Here is a 20012-nt window from a genome sequence, read left to right on the forward strand (position 1 = left end):
ATGAACTTACAAGTCACAACTTACAGAAATAATAAAAAACTTTATATATAACCTATATCTAAAGAGTATATATATATATGTATGTATATATATGTATGTGTATATATATACATATATATAATTTTTATCACATGCACATATTTCGTCAATACCTGTTTAAGTTCTTGGGTAGAGGAAAAGATTCTATTGATTTTGTATTATCTTCCCTGCAAGTTCATCTGATTGATCATTATTTATTCTACACCTACCAGGGATTAGCAGAGTACCAGAAAGAAAAGCTTGAGTATTGAGTATGCTGCCTTCAAAGAGTTGAGTCTTTTCTGTTGAGTCAGAGAGTGGCAAATGCTCAGAAGGCCAAGCCGAGTTCCTGGCCATGGAAAGCCTCCCTGATGGTTTGGACTGGGGGATAACCTAAGGGGATGACTCAGCACTAAGAAGAGATCAACGGATGGGGATCTAGAGCAGTCTGTGAATCAGCTAGAACTTGGCTCACCTTTGGCAACAGAACTTCTCAAACGTACTTCTTTATTGACAACTATGAGAGCAACCTTTCAGGGCTGCAAATGAGATTAGAGGTGAATACAACATGAGCATGGTAGATTTCTTTTTCTTTTTTACAGTCTCATACATCTCCAGTTGACCCTGCAGTAGGGAGTGACCTTGAACTTCGGATCCTTCTGCTTCCATTTCCCAAGTGCTGGGATTAGGACATGTGCCATCAAGTCCAGTTTATGTGGAGACGGAGATCAAGCCCCAGCTGTTGCATGTGGCAGGCAAGTTGCACCGATAGCTCCTTTTTTTTTTTTTTTTTTTAAGATTTATTGATTATATGTAAGTACACTGTAGCTGTCTTCAGAGACTCCAGAAGAGGGAGTCAGATCTCGTTACGGATGGTTGTGAGCCACCATGTGGTTGCTGGGATTTGAACTCTGGATCTTCAGAAGAGCAGTCGGGTGCCCTTACCCACTGAGCCATCTCACCAGCCCCGATTTCTTTTTTTTAAGTGGCTACAAAAAAATTCATAGTGTTTTCCTCCATGTCACAAGGAGCAACACTTGGGGGCTAGAATCATGAACAAAAGCCCTGGGGACTGGAAGGACACAGGGAAAAGACCAATTCATGTTTGAAGACATGTGAAAGGTGGTGTACTTCTTTTATAGATACCACACTGAGAATAAAACTGGTTCTGGCCATAAGTTTCATTTGTTTATAGAAGACAGAAAGAAAATCAAGGGTCTGGAGAGATGGCTCATGGTTAAGAGCACTGACTGCTCTTTCAAAGGTTCTGAGTTCAAATCCCAGCAACCACTTGTAATGAGATCTGATGCCCTCTTCTGGTGTGTCTGAAGACAGCTACAGTGTACTTAAGGTGTAATAATAAATATTTTTTAAAAATCAGTTAAAAGAAGGCCTTTAAGTTTAAGAAAGTGATTTTCAGTCTTTCAGGTAGATGACAGTAAATACTGCGGTAAGGGAAAGGGAGAGTGGGCTACACTCTTCTTCTCTGTCTAAAGGCAGGTGGGAGGGGCGTGGGATCTGACATGTCAAATGGAAGACTTTTGCTATAAAAGGGGCTGATGAAGGCCAACTTTGACCATTTAAGACCCATGAAAAATAGGCAGCAGCTTGTTCAAACATAGAACAAAAGGGGTATTCAGGATGTGAATTCCATTTCCACAGTCAAGTTAGTGCACAGACACTGGGGTCTTCTGAAAGGCGTACTTTCCTCTTCAGAAGCAACTGGATCAAGCCTGAGCACTGTCATTTCTTGATCCAGGGGTTGATAAATCTTGCAGCATTACAGCTTGGAATAAGTTTTATTTCTGTATCATCCTGTTTCTCCTCATCTTCCTGACTTCCAGAAAACACCCTTAGTGACTATCCTGGTCCTGCTGAGAGCATAATTAAGGCTGCAGTGGTTGTTTTGTTATTTTTAGAACACTTCAACAGTCATGACAGGACTAGAAAGTCAGGCTTTCATGGAAAAATTCTAATTCCACATGAATTTTCAGGATAAACATAACAGAGAACTCTGAGTTCATAAAAAATTTCCTCTAATTTGTTGCCCTGGCTAAGATTAAGGAACAGAAATAGATTTTAACAAAACAAAACAAAACAACAGGTGTGAGAAAAAGGGTGTCCCCAGTTCCTGGAGAAGCAAATGAAAGTTATCCTTGGTCACATTTTGGTACCAGGTGACATTTCCTTGTTTATCGTCCATATAGCCAAGGAAGGTCTTCATTAAGGAACCACAGCTGTTCCTAAGTTGTTCTAAAACAGTTTTTCTCTTCCCTCTTGCTGAGCACTGACTTTTCTACATGCAAGGCCTTATGGCTGGGGTACTTTCGGTCTTAGGGAGATTCCAAGAAGCTCTAATACCTGAGGAAAGGTATTGCTACTGTCCATCAGGTGATTCCTAATGACAGCCAATGGAACCAGAACAGTGCTTCCTATGTTGAGACAGTGAATTTTTGTTTTTAAAACATCGTCTTGCTATATAGGCTAGGACAGCTTCAAATTCATGATCTTTCAGCCTTAGCCTCTCCAGTGCTGTGATTACAACTAAGCACCACCATGCCCGTTTTTGTTTTTGTTTTGTTTTTTAACATTTGCATGTTTTTAAAGACAAGGTCTCACTCTATAGGCTTGCTTGGCCTGGAACTCCAATGTACAAAAGGCTGGCCTGAAATTCACAAATTCACCTACCTCTGCCTCCTGAGTGTTGGGGTTAAAGGCACGTGCCACCATGCCTGGCAATTGTTAATTTAAGGTTTATTTATTTTTATGTGTCTGAGTGTTTTTGCCTGACTATGTATGTGTATGTCTGGTACCCACAGAAGGATGCATTGAATATCCTGGACCTGGAGTTACAGCCAGTTCTGAGCTGCCGTGTGGGTTCTGGGCACTGAGAGCACATCCTCTGTAGGCATTCTCAACTGCAGAGCCATTTCTCCAATCTCCACTGTGCTGTCAGTTTTAAGGCCAAGTGGATGCCTTTGCAGAAGAGAATATTCTACCAAAAGAGAGGCTACAGAAGTTTCAAGCTAAAGAAATACCTGTAGTCAAGAAGGCGTTCCATGAGGCGCGTGACTGAGGTAACAAAGGAAATGCCAGTCTCACGCCATGTTTCCTGTTCAACCTTTTCCAGAAGGCTGTTGGTAAGAAAAGCAAACAACTCATGAGCCTTCCCTGATGACAAGAGTAGGGTTCACGAGCCTGTGGAGGCTGTGCTGTATCTGGAGACAGAAGACTTGCCACACTGTAGTCTTACCTGGGGTAGGGCCCAAACAGCTGGGTTCTACTCCACGCGGCAGAAAGCAAAGACAAGGATATTATCCAACTGGCAGCAACAAATGAACATCTCTCCCATTTCTTTATTTTGAGACAGGGTTTCTCTGTATATCCCTGGCTGGCCTTGAACTCAGAAATCTGCGTGCCTCTGCCTCCCGAGTACTGGGATTAAAGGTGTGTGCCACCACGCCCGGCTCATCTCTCTCATTTCTCTGGGCATGTTCCTAAGGATTCCATTGAGGTGGAGGTGAGAGAGGCATATGGTACAAGGTCTGTTCTCAAGTTAAGAGCCCATGGTGGGATATGTCTGGGTTTGCCAACTGACTGCTTCTATTGCCTAGAGACATTTTCAGTAAAAATATAAAACCACCTCTTCGTATAAATCAAAGGTTTCCACAAGCCTAAGGAGCCCAGTATGAGGGACAAAGAGTAAATTCAAGAGCTACCCTCTGCCATCACCTCGGTAATGAGAAGCTTCCAAAAATATGTAACAAGTATTCAAGTTTAATGTTCAGGTCATTTAAACAAGCAATAGCACCACGCTTCTGTTATTTTGAGGCAGCTTTTGGGATACACTGACATCCCATGTGCTTCTTGTTCTAGTAGTAAGCTTAGGTCTAGAGCTCAGTCCAGACAACTCTATTTATGATTCATTATGAGCACATTTTGCTCTTTAAGTATTTAAGAGTCATCTGGAGTTGACTGGCCCAGGACTGAGAACAAACATTGGGATCTCAAACTCATAGCCTGATTGCTGTCATGCTTTCTGCTATGTTCAGTGCCTCCGTGTAGAGAACATGCACCTGTGTCAAAGGTTAAGGGTTTCTATGATCATGCTGAAAGAGAGAGAGATGACTCTAGGCTCTGGCCCCTAACTTGTATCGACTGGAACACTACTCTGTTCTATGGAGCTTTACTGCCCTCGATGTTGGAGAGAGGCGCTCTCTGCACACACAGACATGCAACATGCTGGTTACTACCTCACCCCTTTAACTGAGTATTTTCTCTATCTGCCTGCATACATTTTTATTCATTTCTCCCCATACCTACAAACACCATCCTCAAATTGAAACTGAAATGATGCTCCATGGTACCAGCAGCTCTTAGGCCTCAAACTGACTTTAAAAGGATTTACAGACACAGTTTGGATAGGTAAATAGTAATTGTAGCCTATTTTTATACTTTTTCCTTTGTAATAAAGTCATCTATTAGAGGACAACAAAGAGAATTCAATCTCTTTCTTCTACAACTGAAAATATTTTGTTATTAGAGAAATATATGAATGTATTATCATAAATTTTAAATAAAATTCTTATGACTCCTTAAGGAACAAAGTAGACATGGTGTACCAGAAAGCATCCCCTGTTCAAACTACAGCTATGGGTCCTCCATGCAGAGGTGCCTTTTACAGATACTAACTAATGGTATGTAGCACTTCCTTGAGCCAGTCTCACCACTTCTAGGATGGAAGGATAAACCCCACTCTGCAACTCTTGCAAGTGTATTGTTGGCATCAGGTCTAAAAGTCAACTTGTAAAATTTTTGAAGTTTAATTTTTAAAAATTACTGGTAGACAATAAATAGTTATAATTTTGTCAAATTTTTTGATATAATAATAAAACAAAGAGGAATTATGTTATGAACCAATTATATTTCAGTTAAAAGTACCCTCTTCTATGATTAAGTCTCTATTATGGACGTGACACAGCTAGTGGTACTTTTATAATAACTGCTAATATTAAAAAATCCCTCATGATCTTAACAAATAAAATATCTATACATTTATACACTGCAAACTTCTAATTAAATGACTCATGAGGTCTGGTGGCCTTCATCAACTTAAAAAGAAGCTGTTAAAATGACAGATCTGGGGGAACTGTCATTCAGCACAGCCAGGTCATTTTATTAACTGAACATGACCTAGAGAGTCTGCGTGGTGTATTCAAGAACCTGTTGCAGTGTTTATCAAGCTGCAATGTTTCCTAAAAGAGAATTCATACTTTACCTCCTAGAAATGCCAGCCTTATTAAATAAATAAGTCCTCATGGACTATTTGTCCAACATGATGTAGGGAATGTTATGAAGACATACAGTGACTTCTTATTGCAAACCTAGGAGCTGAATTATCATCTTTTTGTACATCTTCAGTCAACCATGACAACCTGTAAGAGTGTGTGCTTTCTTGTTGATAGAAACTGAGTACTGCTACCACCAGAGTCAACCCAGTCACTCCTGGTACCCAATCCTAGAAGCCTGCCCAGTGCAGACTTAATCTTTACCCTTCACTGGCCCACATCACCCCTTCTCCCAACACGGGGCATCTGGGGAAGGAGCAGCTTACAGCAGGCCGAAGAGTTCCCTGTAGCTCTCATCACCTTTCCCCTCTGACACCATGCTGTCCAGCTTGTCAATCAGTTCAGCCTCCACCTAGAAACAGAGAGCTCATGAGCTCAAATGAATGCAGAGAAGGAAAAGCTCCAGACTTGTGGTAATATGAGGATCATAGAAAACTGCTTTTTATACTTTATCATAGTTGCAAGTAAATTCCAGCAAAGACAGGATCTCACCTATAGTATTTTAAAAACTTTGTTTTCTGAACCAGAGACTAGATAGCCTAGTGAACTAGAGTAAAACCAAGTACTCCTGTTCTAAAAAGCAAGCAAGCAAGCAAACAAACAATGCAGCAGTAAGCTGACGATTCATGATACTCTGCTATACTCAGAGCAGTGGTGCTTTGCTCAGCTGTCGTCTGAGAAGCTTTCTCCTACAGGTGGGAACAAATACAGAGACCCACAGCCAGATACTACTGTGAGTGCTCAGTGTTGGTGTTCTGCCTAAACTCCACCCCCACAGTTCCTGGCAGCAGCCAGGTAGGCATGGTCCTATAAAAGGGGCTGCTTGGCCCCTCCTCTCTCTCTTATGCTCTTGCCTCTCTCTTGCCTCTTGGCCCCTTGCTCCCCATTCCCTTCCCCCTTCTCTCCACATGGCCATGGTTGGCCCCTACTTCTCTACTCTCTCCTTCTCTCTGCCTTTTTCTGCCTCTGCTACCCTTTTAACTCCCCTCCCCATGCCCTAAATAAACTCTATTCTATACTATACCAGTGTGTGTCTGGTCCCTCAGGGGGAGGGATGCCTTGGCATGGGCCCACTGAGAAACCCCCTTCCCTCACACTCCGCCAGAACATATTCTTATAGCTCTTTCCCTTTTTATGATCACAACACTCAGCCCTATCAAATCCCTCTCCTCAGGGGCAGGGAACTTTTGGAAAAGTATAAGAGCCAAAGGGGGTTGGAGGACATCAAGAAAGCAAGACCCTCTAAGTCAGTCAACATGATCAAAGCATGTATGAATTCACAGAGACCCTAGGCAGTATGCACAGGGCCTGTATGAGTTTGTACCTATGTTCTCTGCATATATATTATGGCTTCCAGTTTTGTGTTTTTATGGGATTCCTGACTGTGCACACGAGTGAGTCTCTGATTCTTGTTTCTTGAATTTGTTTCCTTCTGTTTGCTTTGTCTAACTCTAATGTGTTAGTTTTTGTTTTACCTTATTATAGTTTATCTGTATCCCTTAGAAGCCTGTTCTTTTCTAATTCGGGGAGAGACATGAAGGGAGTGGTTGTAAATGGGAGGAGAAACTGTCATCAGGATATAATACGAGGGGGGTTATTATCAATAAAAGAGAGATGGATCTGCTTTCCTGGCTTAGGAAGGGTTTTCATTCTGGTTTTAGTTTAAGATAATGTAAATGTTTTAGATAACCATTTTCTATCTAAGAGCTAAAGATAGGGACTCCTTCAGAGAAAAGTGTTTTGGTTCAAAAAGAGAGACATTGTTTAACATTTGTTAAATGTTTCTTTTTAAAAGACAGCATTTTTATTAATTCTCTGAGATTTTAATATACACGTAGAACTAATTTTGTTCCCTGACTCTGCCCCCTAATAGCTTCGGGTTCACCCATTAAGTAACTCACTGAATCCAATTTGTGCTGTTTGGGTCTCCATGAGTGTGAGGTGATCCTCTGGGTGAGCTACCAGGCTACTTTTTTTTTTTTTTTTTTTTTTTTTTTTTTTTTTTTTTGAGACAGGGTTTCTCTTCTTGGCTATCTTAGATGTCATTCTATATACCAGGCTAGTCTTGAATTCAGAACTTGACTTGACTGTCTCTGGAGTGCTGGGACTAACGACATATGCCCTACACTACTATCACCATTCTGGCCCCCAGCTTCATAGACTCTCTTACACAGACTCTCCCTCTCTCAGACTCTCTCCTCAACCATCAGTAGCTACAGGATGAGAGCTCATAAGCCCCTCCTCACTTCATGCTGGAATGAAGACAACCATGGATGCTGTGGGTTCATGAGGGTAACAGTCCTGTAATGCTCACAAGACAGAGTTTGACTCCAGTCATCCCTGAACACTGGCTCTAACAATCTTCCCATGACTGCATTCACGATGTTCCCAAATCTCCTTTTTTTTTAACTCTTCTGTTCTGTTCTGTTCTCTCTCTCTTTCATCTTTTAACACTTACATTTTGTGTGTTCTAGAGGTTTACATGTGGAAGTCAGAGACAAACCTATAGAAGCTGGTTCTCTCTTTCCATTGTGTGAGTCCTGGAGATCCAATTCAGCCTAAGATGCTTGGTGAAGAGTACATTTAGACTCTCTGAGCACTCTAATGGCTCCATATATATATATATATATATATATATATATATATATATATATATATATATATATATACACATATACATATAGATATGTATATATATATATATACATATAGATGTATATATGTATGTTTAAAACTAACCATTCAAAGGAATGTATGTACATAGACTGTATATACAGATCTACAGACATGTTCAGAATATGAAGACTGTAGTACTGTGCCTTACAGTTGAGGAATCCAGTAACTCAACGTAGGGCCTGAAAAAGCAGCAGCTCCAAGAGCTTTAGGCTTTATGGGTACAACATTACCTTGATGGTTTCTGAAGGAAACAGAACTCACTCAAACCCAATTGATGTCAGCTTCAGTAGAACAAGAACAAATCAAGCAACAAACTTCTTTCTTTGACTGGATAACTAACTGTAGGCCTAAATTATAACTTAGTATAGTCTGGTGGGTCTAGAAGCCAAAGGACCTCTGTCCTCTTCCTGGGCATGCTTAGCCCCAACTCAATGAGGTGGCTATAAACTCCTTAAGAAAATGGCCTAATACTAACCAGGATTTCTCTTCATATACAAAGATAGTTAGTGTTGATTAGCACACAGCAAAGGCAGGGAGGGGCCTGCCACAGTAGAAAGTACAAACAGTGTAAACATGCTTCAGAGTCCAAATTGTTCTTAGAATGGGTCACGGGGCCAGTAGCCTTACTTTTACCACAGATCTTGTTAAAAATCCAGTATTTAGGCCTCTCAAGATCTGATAGATTAGGAACTCAGGGTGAGGGTGAAAGTCCACAAACTGTTTTAAGAAGTCTTAGATGCATATTCAACTGTTAGAACTTCTGTATCAAGTGTGGATGCTTCAGTCCTACTTAGAAGGGGGAACAAAATAATCACCGGAGGTAAAGGGTGGGAGGAACTTGGGAGAAATGGAGGAGTGGGAGAGGAAAAAAGGGGTGAGGTCAGGATCAGGTGTGGGAAGAGATGGAAGAGATGCATAGAGGGTCAGGAAATTGAACAGAGGTACATAGCAATGGGGGATGGGGAACTGGGGGGTTGCCAATAGAAAGTCCCAGACACCAGGAAAGCATGAGGTTCCCAGGATATTGCATGATATTGGTACAGTGACAGGCAGGAAGATCAATGGGATAGAATTGAAGACCCAGAAATGAACCCACACACCTATGGTCACTTGATTTTTGACAAAGGAGCTAAAACCATCCAGTGGAAAAGAGCATTTTCAACAAATGGTGCTGGCTCAACTGGCTGTTAGCATGTACAAGAATCCAAATTGATCCATTCTTATCTCCTTGTACAAAGCTCAAGTCCAAGTGGATCAGGACTCCCAACGGGGAGGACACTAGCTAAAAGACTCAATAAAGGGAGAGAGAACCTGTAGAGACCATATTCAGAGGTTAGGAATGGCCCCCAGGTGAGGGATGGGGCCAACCACTCTTCTAAAAAATTTAACCCAGAATTCATACTGTCTAATGGGAATACATGGACAAAGAGTGGAGCAGAGACTGAAGGAAAGGCTATCCAGAGACTGCCCCACCTGGGGACTCTATCTCGTATGCAGTCACGAAACCCAGTCACTATTGCTGATGCCAAGAAGTACTTGCTGACAGGAGCCTGATATGGATGCCTCCTGAGAGGCTCTGCCAGAGCCTTACCAATACAGATGCAGATGCTGATGCTTGCAGCCAACCATTGGACTGAGGACAGGGACCCCAATGGAAGAGTTAGGGGAAGGACTGAAGGAGCTGAAGGGTTTTGCAACCATAGGAAAAACAATATCAACCAACCAGACCCCTCCCTCCCCTAGAGCTCCCAGGGACTAAACCACCAACCAAAGAATATACATGGTATTCAATATAGTACTTGACGTCCTAGCCAGAGCAATCAGACAACAAAAGGAGATCAAAGGGATACAAATTGGAAAGGAAGAAGTCAAACTATCACTATTTGCAAATGATATGAAAGTATACTTAAGTGACCCCAAAAATTCCACTCGAGAACTCCTAAACCTGATAAAAACTTCAGCAAAGTAGCTGGATATAATATTAACTCAAACAAATCAGTGGCCTTTCTCTACACAAAGGACAAACAGGCTGAGAAAGAAATTAGGGAAACAACACCCTTCACAATAGTCATGAATAATATAAAATACCTTGGTGTGACTCTAAATAAGCAAGTGAAAGATCTGTATGATAAGAACTTCAAGTCTCTGAAGAAAGAAATCGAAGAAGATCTCAGAAGATGGGAAGATCTCCCATGCTCATGAATTGGCAGAATTAATATAGTAAAAAATGGCCATCTTGCCAAAAGCAATCTACAGATTCAATGCAATCCCCATCAAAATTCCAACTCAATTCTTCACAGAGTTAGAAAGAGCAATTTGCAAATTCAACTGGAATAAAAAAAAAACCTAGGATAGCGAAAACTATTTAAACAATAAAAGAACTTCTGGGGGAATCACCATCCCTGACCTCAAGCTGTACTACAGAGCAATTGTGATAAAAACTGCATGATATTGGTACAGTGACAGGCAGGAAGATCAATGGGATAGAATTGAAGACCCAGAAATGAACCCACACACCTATGGTCACTTGATTTTTGACAAAGGAGCTAAAACCATCCAGTGGAAAAGAGCATTTTCAACAAATGGTGCTGGCTCAACTGGCTGTTAGCATGTACAAGAATCCAAATTGATCCATTCTTATCTCCTTGTACAAAGCTCAAGTCCAAGTGGATCAAGGACTTCCACATAAAACCAGATACACTGAAATTAATAGAAAAGAAAGTGAGGAAGACCCTCGAACATATGAGCACAAGGGAAAATTTCCTAAAAAGAATACCAACAGCTTATGCTCTAAGATCAGGAATCGACAAATGGGACCTCATAAAATTGGAAAGCTGTAAGGCAAAGAACACTGTCAATAGGACAAAAAGGCATCCAACATATTGGGAAAAGATCTTTACCAATCCTACATACAATAGAGGGCTAATATCCAATATATACAAAGAACTCAAGAAGTTAGACTTCAAAGAACCAAATAATCCTATTAAAAAATGGAGCACAGAGCTATACAGAGAATTCTCAACTGAGGAATCTGCAAAGGCTCAGAAACACCTAAAGAATTGTTCAACATCCTTGGTCATCAGGGAAATGCAAATCAAAACCATCCTGAGATTCCACCTCACACCAGTCAGAATGGCTAAGATCAAAAACTCAGGTGACAGCAGATGCTGGTGAGGTTGTGGAGAAAGAGAAACACTCCTCCATTGCTGGTGGGATTGCAAGGCGGTTCCTCAGAAAATTGGACATAATACTACCTGAGGATGCACTAATACCACTCCTGAGCATATACCCAGAAGATGCTCCAACATGTAATAAGGACACATGCTCCACTATGTTCACTGCAGCCTTACTTATAATAGTCAGGAGCTGGAAAGAACCCAGATGTTCCTCAACAGAGGAATGGATACAGAAAATGTGGCATATTTATGCAATGAAGTACTACTCAGCTATTAAAAACAATGAATTTATGAAATTCTTAGGCAAATGGATGGAACCAGAAAATATCATCCTGAGTGAGGTAACCCAATCACAAAGAACACACATAGTATGCACTCACTGATAAGTGGATATTAGCCCCGAAGCTTGGCATACCCAAGATACAATTCATAAACCACATGAAACTCAAGAAGAAGGATTGATACTCCAGCATAGAGGAATGCTAGGGCTGTGAGACAGGAGTGGGCAGGTGGGAAAGCACCCTCTTAGAACCGGGGGGAAGGGAGGTGGGATGGGGTTTTTCAGAGCGGAAACTGGGAAGGGGATGACATTTGAAATGTAAATAAATAAAATAAATAACCAACCCCCCCAAACAAAACAAAAAACGTTGTATCAGACAAAAAGCTAGTGAGGGAAGAATTTGGAGGCACTGTTATACTTGCAGAACTGATACCTACACCCTGCTATCCATTTAGCATTTACCTTGTGATGTATTCAGCTATGTAGTTCTGAATATATAACTTCCAAATTTCCTCATTTATGAAACAGTTGTCATGGTAATATTCCTTTATCATGTCACTATGCCCTGGCTTTTGCAAAATGCTTAATGTTAGTTTTGTTATCCTCACAAGCCACCATGTGCTAAGTACTACTGTGAGTTCTGAGAAATAAAATGCACAATCATTCTGGTTCCTGGGGACCCATAATTCAGTGACAGAGACTGAGGTCAGCATGGTAAGTGCTCAGATAGAGTAGTCCAGGAAACCGTAGTCCAAGACTTGAGATCTTAACAAACAACAAGTTTCAAAATTAGTGCTATCAAAACTTAACTGTTTTTGCTTTTGGTGCTGGTTAGATTTTTGTCAACTTGACACAAACCAGGATCATCTAGGAAGGAGGAGCCTTAATGAAGAAAATGTCTATATCAGATTGGTCTGTCAACAAATCTTTGGGGGAATTTTATTGATTAAAATTGATATGGGCCGTGTGTGGTGGCACACGTCTTTAATCCCAGCACTTGGGAGGCAGAGGCAGGTGAATTTCTGAGTTCGAGGCCAGCCTGGTCTACAGAGTGAGTTCCAGGACAGCCAAGGTGACACAGAGAAACCCTGTCTCAAAAAACAAAAACCAAACCAAATAAAGTTGATATGGGAAAGCTCACTATAGGCATTGCCACCCCTGAAGAGGTAGGTCCCAGGATGCATAAGAAAGCAAACCAAGCAAGTCCTGGGGAGAAAGCTATAAGCAGCATCCTTCCATGATCCCTGATTCAGGTTCTTCACTGAGTTCCTGCTTTGGCCTCCTTCAGTGAGAGACTGTGATTGGAATGTGCAAACCAAATCCACTCTTTTCTCTCCAAGATTAGCCAACGTCTTTAGTGCAGCAGTAAACAGCAAACTAAAACACTATGTGACACAGTGGTTATAAGTTGAGAAATTTACCTGAGAAATTTGGGGGGCTGAGGAGAGAACATTTAAAATCTACTTCCTAAAGGCAATTTTGAAACATATAACTATGATGGTTAGTTTTAATGTTAACTTGACACAGCTTGCTCTCCCTGATAAATTGCTGGCCTGTAGGCAAGTCTGTGCCTTATTTGGCATGGAGAGAGTCTGCCCCAAAACATTCGGTTTGAGGAACAGGACTTTTAAGAGAAGAGAAAAGTGGCTGAGGTCTGAGCACCTATGCACTCATTTTTCTCTGTTCTTGACTGAGGATTTGATTTTGACTAGCCATGGTGGCAAAGAACAAGGGGACAGTTTATGAAATCCTGGGTTACTATGAAAATTATGTGAAGTCATGTGATCTGGCTCCAGCCTTAGAGATTCCTGGGCCATACAGTAGAGGAAAGACAGTATGTTGTTCAGACTCTCTCTGAAACTGGGAGAGCTCAGTCTCAGTGACTTTTCTTCACCAGAGTTCTTTAGCATGTTAATCCTTCTGCTTGCTTATTTGTCTGTGAGACAAGGTTCTGCTATGTAGTCCAGGCTTTAGTAATTGTTATGCACTGGGAATGGCCTCAAAGTCATGGCAATCCTCTTACCTCAATTTCTTGAATGCTAGGACCTGCTCTTTAACTTGAAAATTTGCATGTTAGTTTTGGCTAGCAAGTCATACAAAAACTCTAAAACAGGGTTTAAGTGGTTAACATTTCTATAGGAACCATGGCCTACCCATCTATACTGTCTGCCTGATGTTGGTAAGTTCATTTCAGACGAGAGCACACCAAACACTGATAGGCATCACTTTACCTGCTTGAAATTGCCATTTTTCCTTTGTTCCCAGTCCATCATGTCATGAAAGATAGGAATCATGATATTCCGCACTTCTGGCTGTGGGACCAGTGTCACACCCAGGAAAGGACCAATCATTCCAGGAATAAAGTGGATCTTATGTTCACCTGAACAATAAAACCCAACAACTATTAGTTCATTACTGCTTTGTTCCTTACATGGAAGAATCACTAATGGGGCCAAGCATCTGCTGTAATCTATAGTAGTGCAGGGGATCTAGGCTCTGTGGCACAGTGACTGCCTCACATGCATGACGTCCTGAGATAGATCTGAATTTCTCAGCACTGAAAGAGCCAAACCAACATATTCCACTTTCAACTGCTAATTTATACTGGAAGCTTCCAAGGATAAAAGATGATTTATTCTCTATTTTTGAGATACTTCCTCTGCCTTTAAATTTTTAATTTTATTATATTTTAACATCTTTTAAAAATCATGTATCATTTTATTTTATGTGTATGGTTGTTTTGCCTGTATGCATGTCTGTGTACCATATGGGTACCTGGTACCAGATGATACTACCTGGTTATCATGTGCCAGAAGAGGGCCTCTGATCCCCTGAAAATGGTGCTACAAATGGTTGTGAAACCACCATATTGGTACTGGGAATCAAACCTGGGTCCTTTGGAAGAACAGTCAGTGCTATAAAGTACTGAGCAATCCCTTCAGCCCACTCCCTCATCTTTAAAAAAAGAGTTTTTTATTGACTGGTCTGGTAAATTTAGAACAAATATTCCAAGGGCACAAAATTGCTGTTTCAAAAAACTTACTGTGAAGTGTTTTTAACTACTTGGAAACCATCAGCAAGGAAACAGAGTTTGATTTCTCTAGGTGAGTAAGGGCTACAAGTTTAGACATCTCCCTAAAGCTTTTGTTTAGTAAGGAAATATGTATGTTTCTGTTTAAACACAACAGACCTTCTGACAATTCTATTCTATATGGCATTTCAGAGATTAGGGAATCCAGCTCAAGGCTTAACCTACCAAATGCCTGAAGTCCACAGATCTCTTAAAAGTCTACACTCATGTATGCCAAAAACTCTCTACCGGAGCTACTAAGAGCTTAATGCATAGCTTCACCCTTATAGGCTGGCTTCAAGACTAAGAATCTCTTTGTACCCTCTATCCTCCCATCCCTGTTACTTACATTGTATCCTTTTTTAAAAAAGTGAGTTATTTATTTTTATTTTATGTGCACTGGTGTTTTGCCTGCCTGCATGTCTGTGGGAGGGTATCAGATGCCCTGGAAGTAGAATTACAGACAACTGTGAGCTATCATGTGGGTGCTGGGAAGTGAACCCAGGACCCCTGGAAGAGCAGGCAGTGCTCTTAACTGTGGAGCCATTTCTCCAGCCCCTCACATTGTATTCTTAAGGTAGGGATACATCCACTCTCGTCAGATCTGCTCACCTCTCCCCCAATTTCCTTTATGAGGTCATCCTATGGGAAGTGAGTGATACAGCTCTCCAAAGATTGGCCTGCTCTCTAGGTAGTATTCATAGAGCCTAGGGCCAGTTCTGGGGACTTTTCTTAGCAGTGGTACAACTGAAAGAACCCACTTCAAATGCCTGCTCTCAGTTTTCCAGAGAATACAGAGGGGAACTGTTTGCATGCATAGTAACTGCTACAGTCAAGTAAAGCTAGTTTTGGGGGACCAGAGATAGACTGTTACTTCATTCAAAAGCAATGAATGGTTTTAAAGACAAGTCTAATATCTTTTTTAAAATTGGCAGTATCAGGGATTAAACTCAAGCTAATATCTTTTCAAAATTTCTTTCGTTTTGAAAGCCTGTCTAAGAAGCAAATGTTAGCTCTGAGGCTCATTCTGCACATTCTGATCTTGGTACCTGGTATAGTTGTCAGTTTGTGTTCCTAAGAATTTCAAAGTCAAGTTCAATGTTAAAATATATATCCAAATTCTGTTGTGGGCTGGCAGTAAGAGTGATATAGAAATCTCTTTAGAGAAACATAACTCTACTGAGGGATGAAAAGTCCTACTGTTCTCTTTTTTTTTAAGCTTTTTTTTTTTAAACGTGCATGGGTTCACTGCCTGCATACATGTTAACTGCACTGTGTACATGCCTAATGCTACTAGAGGCCAGAGCCCCTGGAAATGAAGTTACAGATGGCTGTGAGTCACCCTGTGGTACTGGAATTGAACCAAGGCCCTCCAAAAGAGTAGCCAGAGCTTATAATTGTTGAGTCACTGCCTCAGTGCCCCCTATTGCTGTCTTACACCTTACTTTTCATCCCTAGATCAAGGTGAGGATGGATCATAGGAGACTTTAAGATTCTATGAATATCATTCCTATGGCTTAAGATACACAAGCTTAACTTAAATCACACTTCATTGGAAATAAAACTAATTTTTTAAAATCTCTTCCTGACAGAAGAGATATCTTTTATCTTTCAGAATTCTAGTCATCTAGGCAACTGGAAGACTCCCAGAAACAACAATGTGACCACTTTAGATTCAAAGCAGCATCTATTAGAGGTGTTTAAGGAAAAAGCCAGCGTCAGTCTCCTTGAAGCTTATAACTCTCGTCTTTCATATAAATGGTTTCAGATACGTGATCTGGACACACCAATACCTGAGATGTAAAGCTTACTTTATCTTTATTAAAATCAATACTCATTCTTGTTTTCATGGTGTCTCCATGATTTACACTTCTGAGCCTGTAACACTTAGGCAGGGATGTGAATAGTGTACAGGCTCTTACAACATGGATTCCCATATGGAAAAACTACTGAGCCTTCCTCTTATTCTTCTAAGTTGAGTTATCAACATGGAGTGCACATGTCACACTGGGATCATTACCCAAGGCAGGGCTTTAGGAGCATATGCTACTCTACAGCACTCATCTGAGGTGCTATGTTAGAGCTATGTGAGGCTCTTCAGGGGCTGAACTGATATTCAGAAGGCTTTGGAGAATTGTTATATTTTGTTTACATATGCAATACATGAAAGGGAAGCATCAGTAGGAAAGACCTACCCAGATTCTGCCACATGCTGAACAGTTCATATGCCATCATCACACGCATGTCCCCATACCTGAAAATAGTAACTGTTAGCGGAGGGAGGTTCAGTGAGACAGACCTGAAAATCCAACGGTCAGTACATCAGCACTATTATTTCTAATGCTCTCAAAACGCTAAGCCATTTGGTTACTGACTGAACTTTTAATACTTGGCACCTTGGAAAACCAGCTCTGTGAGAAATGTGTGGACTTCTGAAAGACTCTGTCATAGAAAAATACTCCCATCTGGGCAAGTGGTAGAGAGATGAAGAGAAGACATCTGTCTTACTTATCTAGAATCTTCTTCCTCTTGGCTGAAGTAATGATTTCTAGCTGAAGGCTTGGCTGGTTTATGAACAGAACTGCCAGGCTAAAATAAGAATTCCACACCTAGAGAGACAGAAAAAGAATCATGTGACTGCCTAAGTCCTTAACCTTGGAGGGAAAGTTACTAAAGATATACACAGAGCAGAGAGTCCATTTTATAATCTCAAATTCTTAAGAATCCCCCCTTTTAACTATCTTTAGAAATAGGCCTTTCCCCATTTCTGCTTTCTTGATTCCTTCTGAAGCCAACAGCAAGCATCTTCATAGATGCCTGGTTCCCAACACTTTTACCAAGGTGGCTTTCAGGTCATATTATAATAACCACCAGTCTTGGAATCTACAATACTATGAATATACTAAAGCAAAAAGGGTGAGTGTGGACTTCAGAGAGCTATTACTGTTACAGCAATAGATTTTAGGCGCTCTTACCTTGAAGTCAAAATCTGTTTCTGTGAAATTCTTGTGCAGTGCAGAGGACAGGTACTGGACAGTAGTGACTATAATGCTGCAGTGAGGAGACAAGGCATTTGTAGAATTAAAAGACCAGCAGTGGCACAGCCCAGCATCAGCTGTCTGCCTATAGGCAAAATTTGGGAACACAACTTGCTCTTTATACAGCTTTAAAGGAAAGAGAAAACTACATAAACTACACAGAAAACCAGTTTTAGAAAATGCCTGCTAGTAGGAAAGACAGTAAAGGATATCAGTGGGTCACTGATAACTCTTCTCTCTTAGCTCTGTGGTCTTTAGTATTTATTCTACTTCAAAAAGTAATTCCAAGTATTCTGAGGTTCTTGGATAACAATACAGATTATGGTCACTTTATAGGATTTATAGCATAATTTTATTATTTTACCAGATAATAGGGATTTATAGTGATTAAATATTTCCTTTTGTCATGTACTGGTTTCATCTGACTTCAGCCTTTGAAGTAGAATATCACTCTTAATCTCTGCCTGGCACACATAAAGGATAATAGGAAGCTGGTGTGCTAGAATTAAGAATGCAAGTTTAAGTCTAAAGGAAAGAAAGTGTGATGGGTAGTTAGGGGTTTTATTACAGAGGGCCTTGGCTGTGTGGCAAAGGAACTATGCTTAAGAGTGGCCAGCTGCCCTAGCAGGTACATACATACAGGCAGAGTGTATAAGAGCATGATGGTAAGAGGCACGCCAGGGAAACAAGTCCTCTCAGTCAACATGATCAAAGCCCATGGGAATTCAGAGAAACCAAGGCAGCATGTACAGAGCCTGCACAGGTCTGCACCAGATCCTCTGCATGTATATCGTGGCTTCCAGTTTGGCACTCTTAATGAGATGCTTGAGTGTGTTAACAAGTGGGTCTCTATCTTGTGCCTTCTCTTGGGCTCTGTTTCTTCTGTTGGATTTCCTTCTGTTTTTCACATTTGTCCAACTCCATGTGACAGTTTTGTTTTTTGTTTTGTTTTTGTTTGTTTGTTTTTTCGAGACAGGGTTTCTCTGTTTAGCCCTGGCTGTCCTGGAACTCACTCTGTAGACCAGGCTGGCCTCGAACTCAGAAATCTGCCTGCCTCTGCCTCCCAAGTGCTGGGATTAAAGGCATGCACCACCACACTCAGCTCATGTGACAGTTCTGTTTTACCTTATTTTATTCTGTTATGTTTTATTATTATCATTCCCTAGAAGCCTATTCTTTCCTGAGAGACAGAAAGGATCGTGATGGGAGGATAAGTGGGAAGGAACTGAGAGGAGCAGAGAAAGAGGAAGCTGTAATCAGGATATATTATATGAAAAAATAATCTATTTTCAATAAAAAGAAAAAAAAGTGGCATCTGGGTCTTTGTATAGAAGAAGAGAATAGCAAAAGCAATGCATGAAAGAGGCCAGTATTCTAGCAGAGCAGGGCCGACAAGGGTCAGGGTCAAAGATGAGGAGCTACTCCTGTACCTCAGGCTAGAAAATCTCAAGTTTTCAAAGTGGAACCAAGAGACAGGAACATGAAAGAACTAGTCAAAAAACAAGTCCTCAAGGAAATATTTATGCAACTTCCTCTGATTCTTTTGTTCTGGACAAAACATTTGCAGGTTTTAAGGAAAAAAGAGCTATAAATTGCTATAAACAGCTCAACATGAAAAAAAATCACATTGCCCTGTTAATATACCCAATATAAATAATTTGACTGCATTCTATATAACACTAACACACAAGGCAGATCAGTGAGAGGCAGCAGTAGGCTAATGAGGACAGACCACATAATCTATAGAGGACCGAGATCAAATGAACAAATGTGTTACTACCTGTATCACTTGTCTAGTCTTCCAAGACAAAGCATAGCCTCGAAATATGAATGGGGCAGGTAGTCCATCTCTGTACTCAGAAGTGGCCAAAGCTTTGCAGCCAGGGCTTAGGGGCTAATTAGCACAAACTCCAGGAGGCAAGTACTACTTGGTAGATAATAAAACTCAAAGCAAGACGGAGCTTTGTCTAAAGCTGCAGAGCAACAGAGGCCAATGGCTCTTGTATTTCCCATCTTTAACATATCATCTTCTACCCTCAATACTATATATAGGCTTTGCGTTTTGAATTATCTTTGACTCATTCCTTTCACTGTCTTTATGGCCAGTGGCCAAAATCCTGTAGATTATAACTCCAAATACATTTTTTATTGGTCAACTCCTCTCTCTTCCCAAACTTGGTCTTGATCTTCCTCTCACTCACATATACATATTGGCCCCTGCTTGAGTAGAGCTCTGTGGATGCCATTACGAGCTCTCCTTACTCACTTGCTTGTCAACAGTCTCATCACCATCCAGTCTCGAGGGAAGACACTCATCTTCATTAGGTTTCTGAACACACAGAAAATCTTCAGCAGAAATTCCTGAATGTTAATAGTACAAAGTATACTTAGTGTATCCAACAGGCT

The 20012-nt window shown here is 40.9% G+C and overlaps 1 protein-coding gene across 3 annotated transcripts in view; it reads right to left on the reverse strand.

The window, feature by feature from the left end:
- Dock3 (dedicator of cytokinesis 3) overlaps nucleotides 1-20012 on the reverse strand; it is a 296390-nt gene that overhangs the window by 39186 nt on the left and 237192 nt on the right. For all 3 annotated transcript variants that reach the window (XM_021171370.3, XM_085827985.1, XM_085827986.1), the window contains exons 28-35: nucleotides 19873-19967; nucleotides 17544-17619; nucleotides 17077-17177; nucleotides 16764-16822; nucleotides 13730-13878; nucleotides 5633-5718; nucleotides 3272-3298; nucleotides 3057-3152 (exon numbers count right to left, since the gene is read on the reverse strand). In XM_021171370.3, the coding sequence (XP_021027029.1) occupies nucleotides 3057-3152; nucleotides 3272-3298; nucleotides 5633-5718; nucleotides 13730-13878; nucleotides 16764-16822; nucleotides 17077-17177; nucleotides 17544-17619; nucleotides 19873-19967 (689 nt within the window). The remainder of the gene's footprint in view (nucleotides 1-3056; nucleotides 3153-3271; nucleotides 3299-5632; nucleotides 5719-13729; nucleotides 13879-16763; nucleotides 16823-17076; nucleotides 17178-17543; nucleotides 17620-19872; nucleotides 19968-20012) is intronic.

The sequence above is a fragment of the Mus caroli genome, unplaced genomic scaffold (genome assembly GCF_978045245.1).
Source record: "Mus caroli unplaced genomic scaffold, Mus_caroli_1 scaffold_11, whole genome shotgun sequence".
In the NCBI taxonomy this organism is placed as follows: Eukaryota; Metazoa; Chordata; class Mammalia; order Rodentia; family Muridae; genus Mus; species Mus caroli.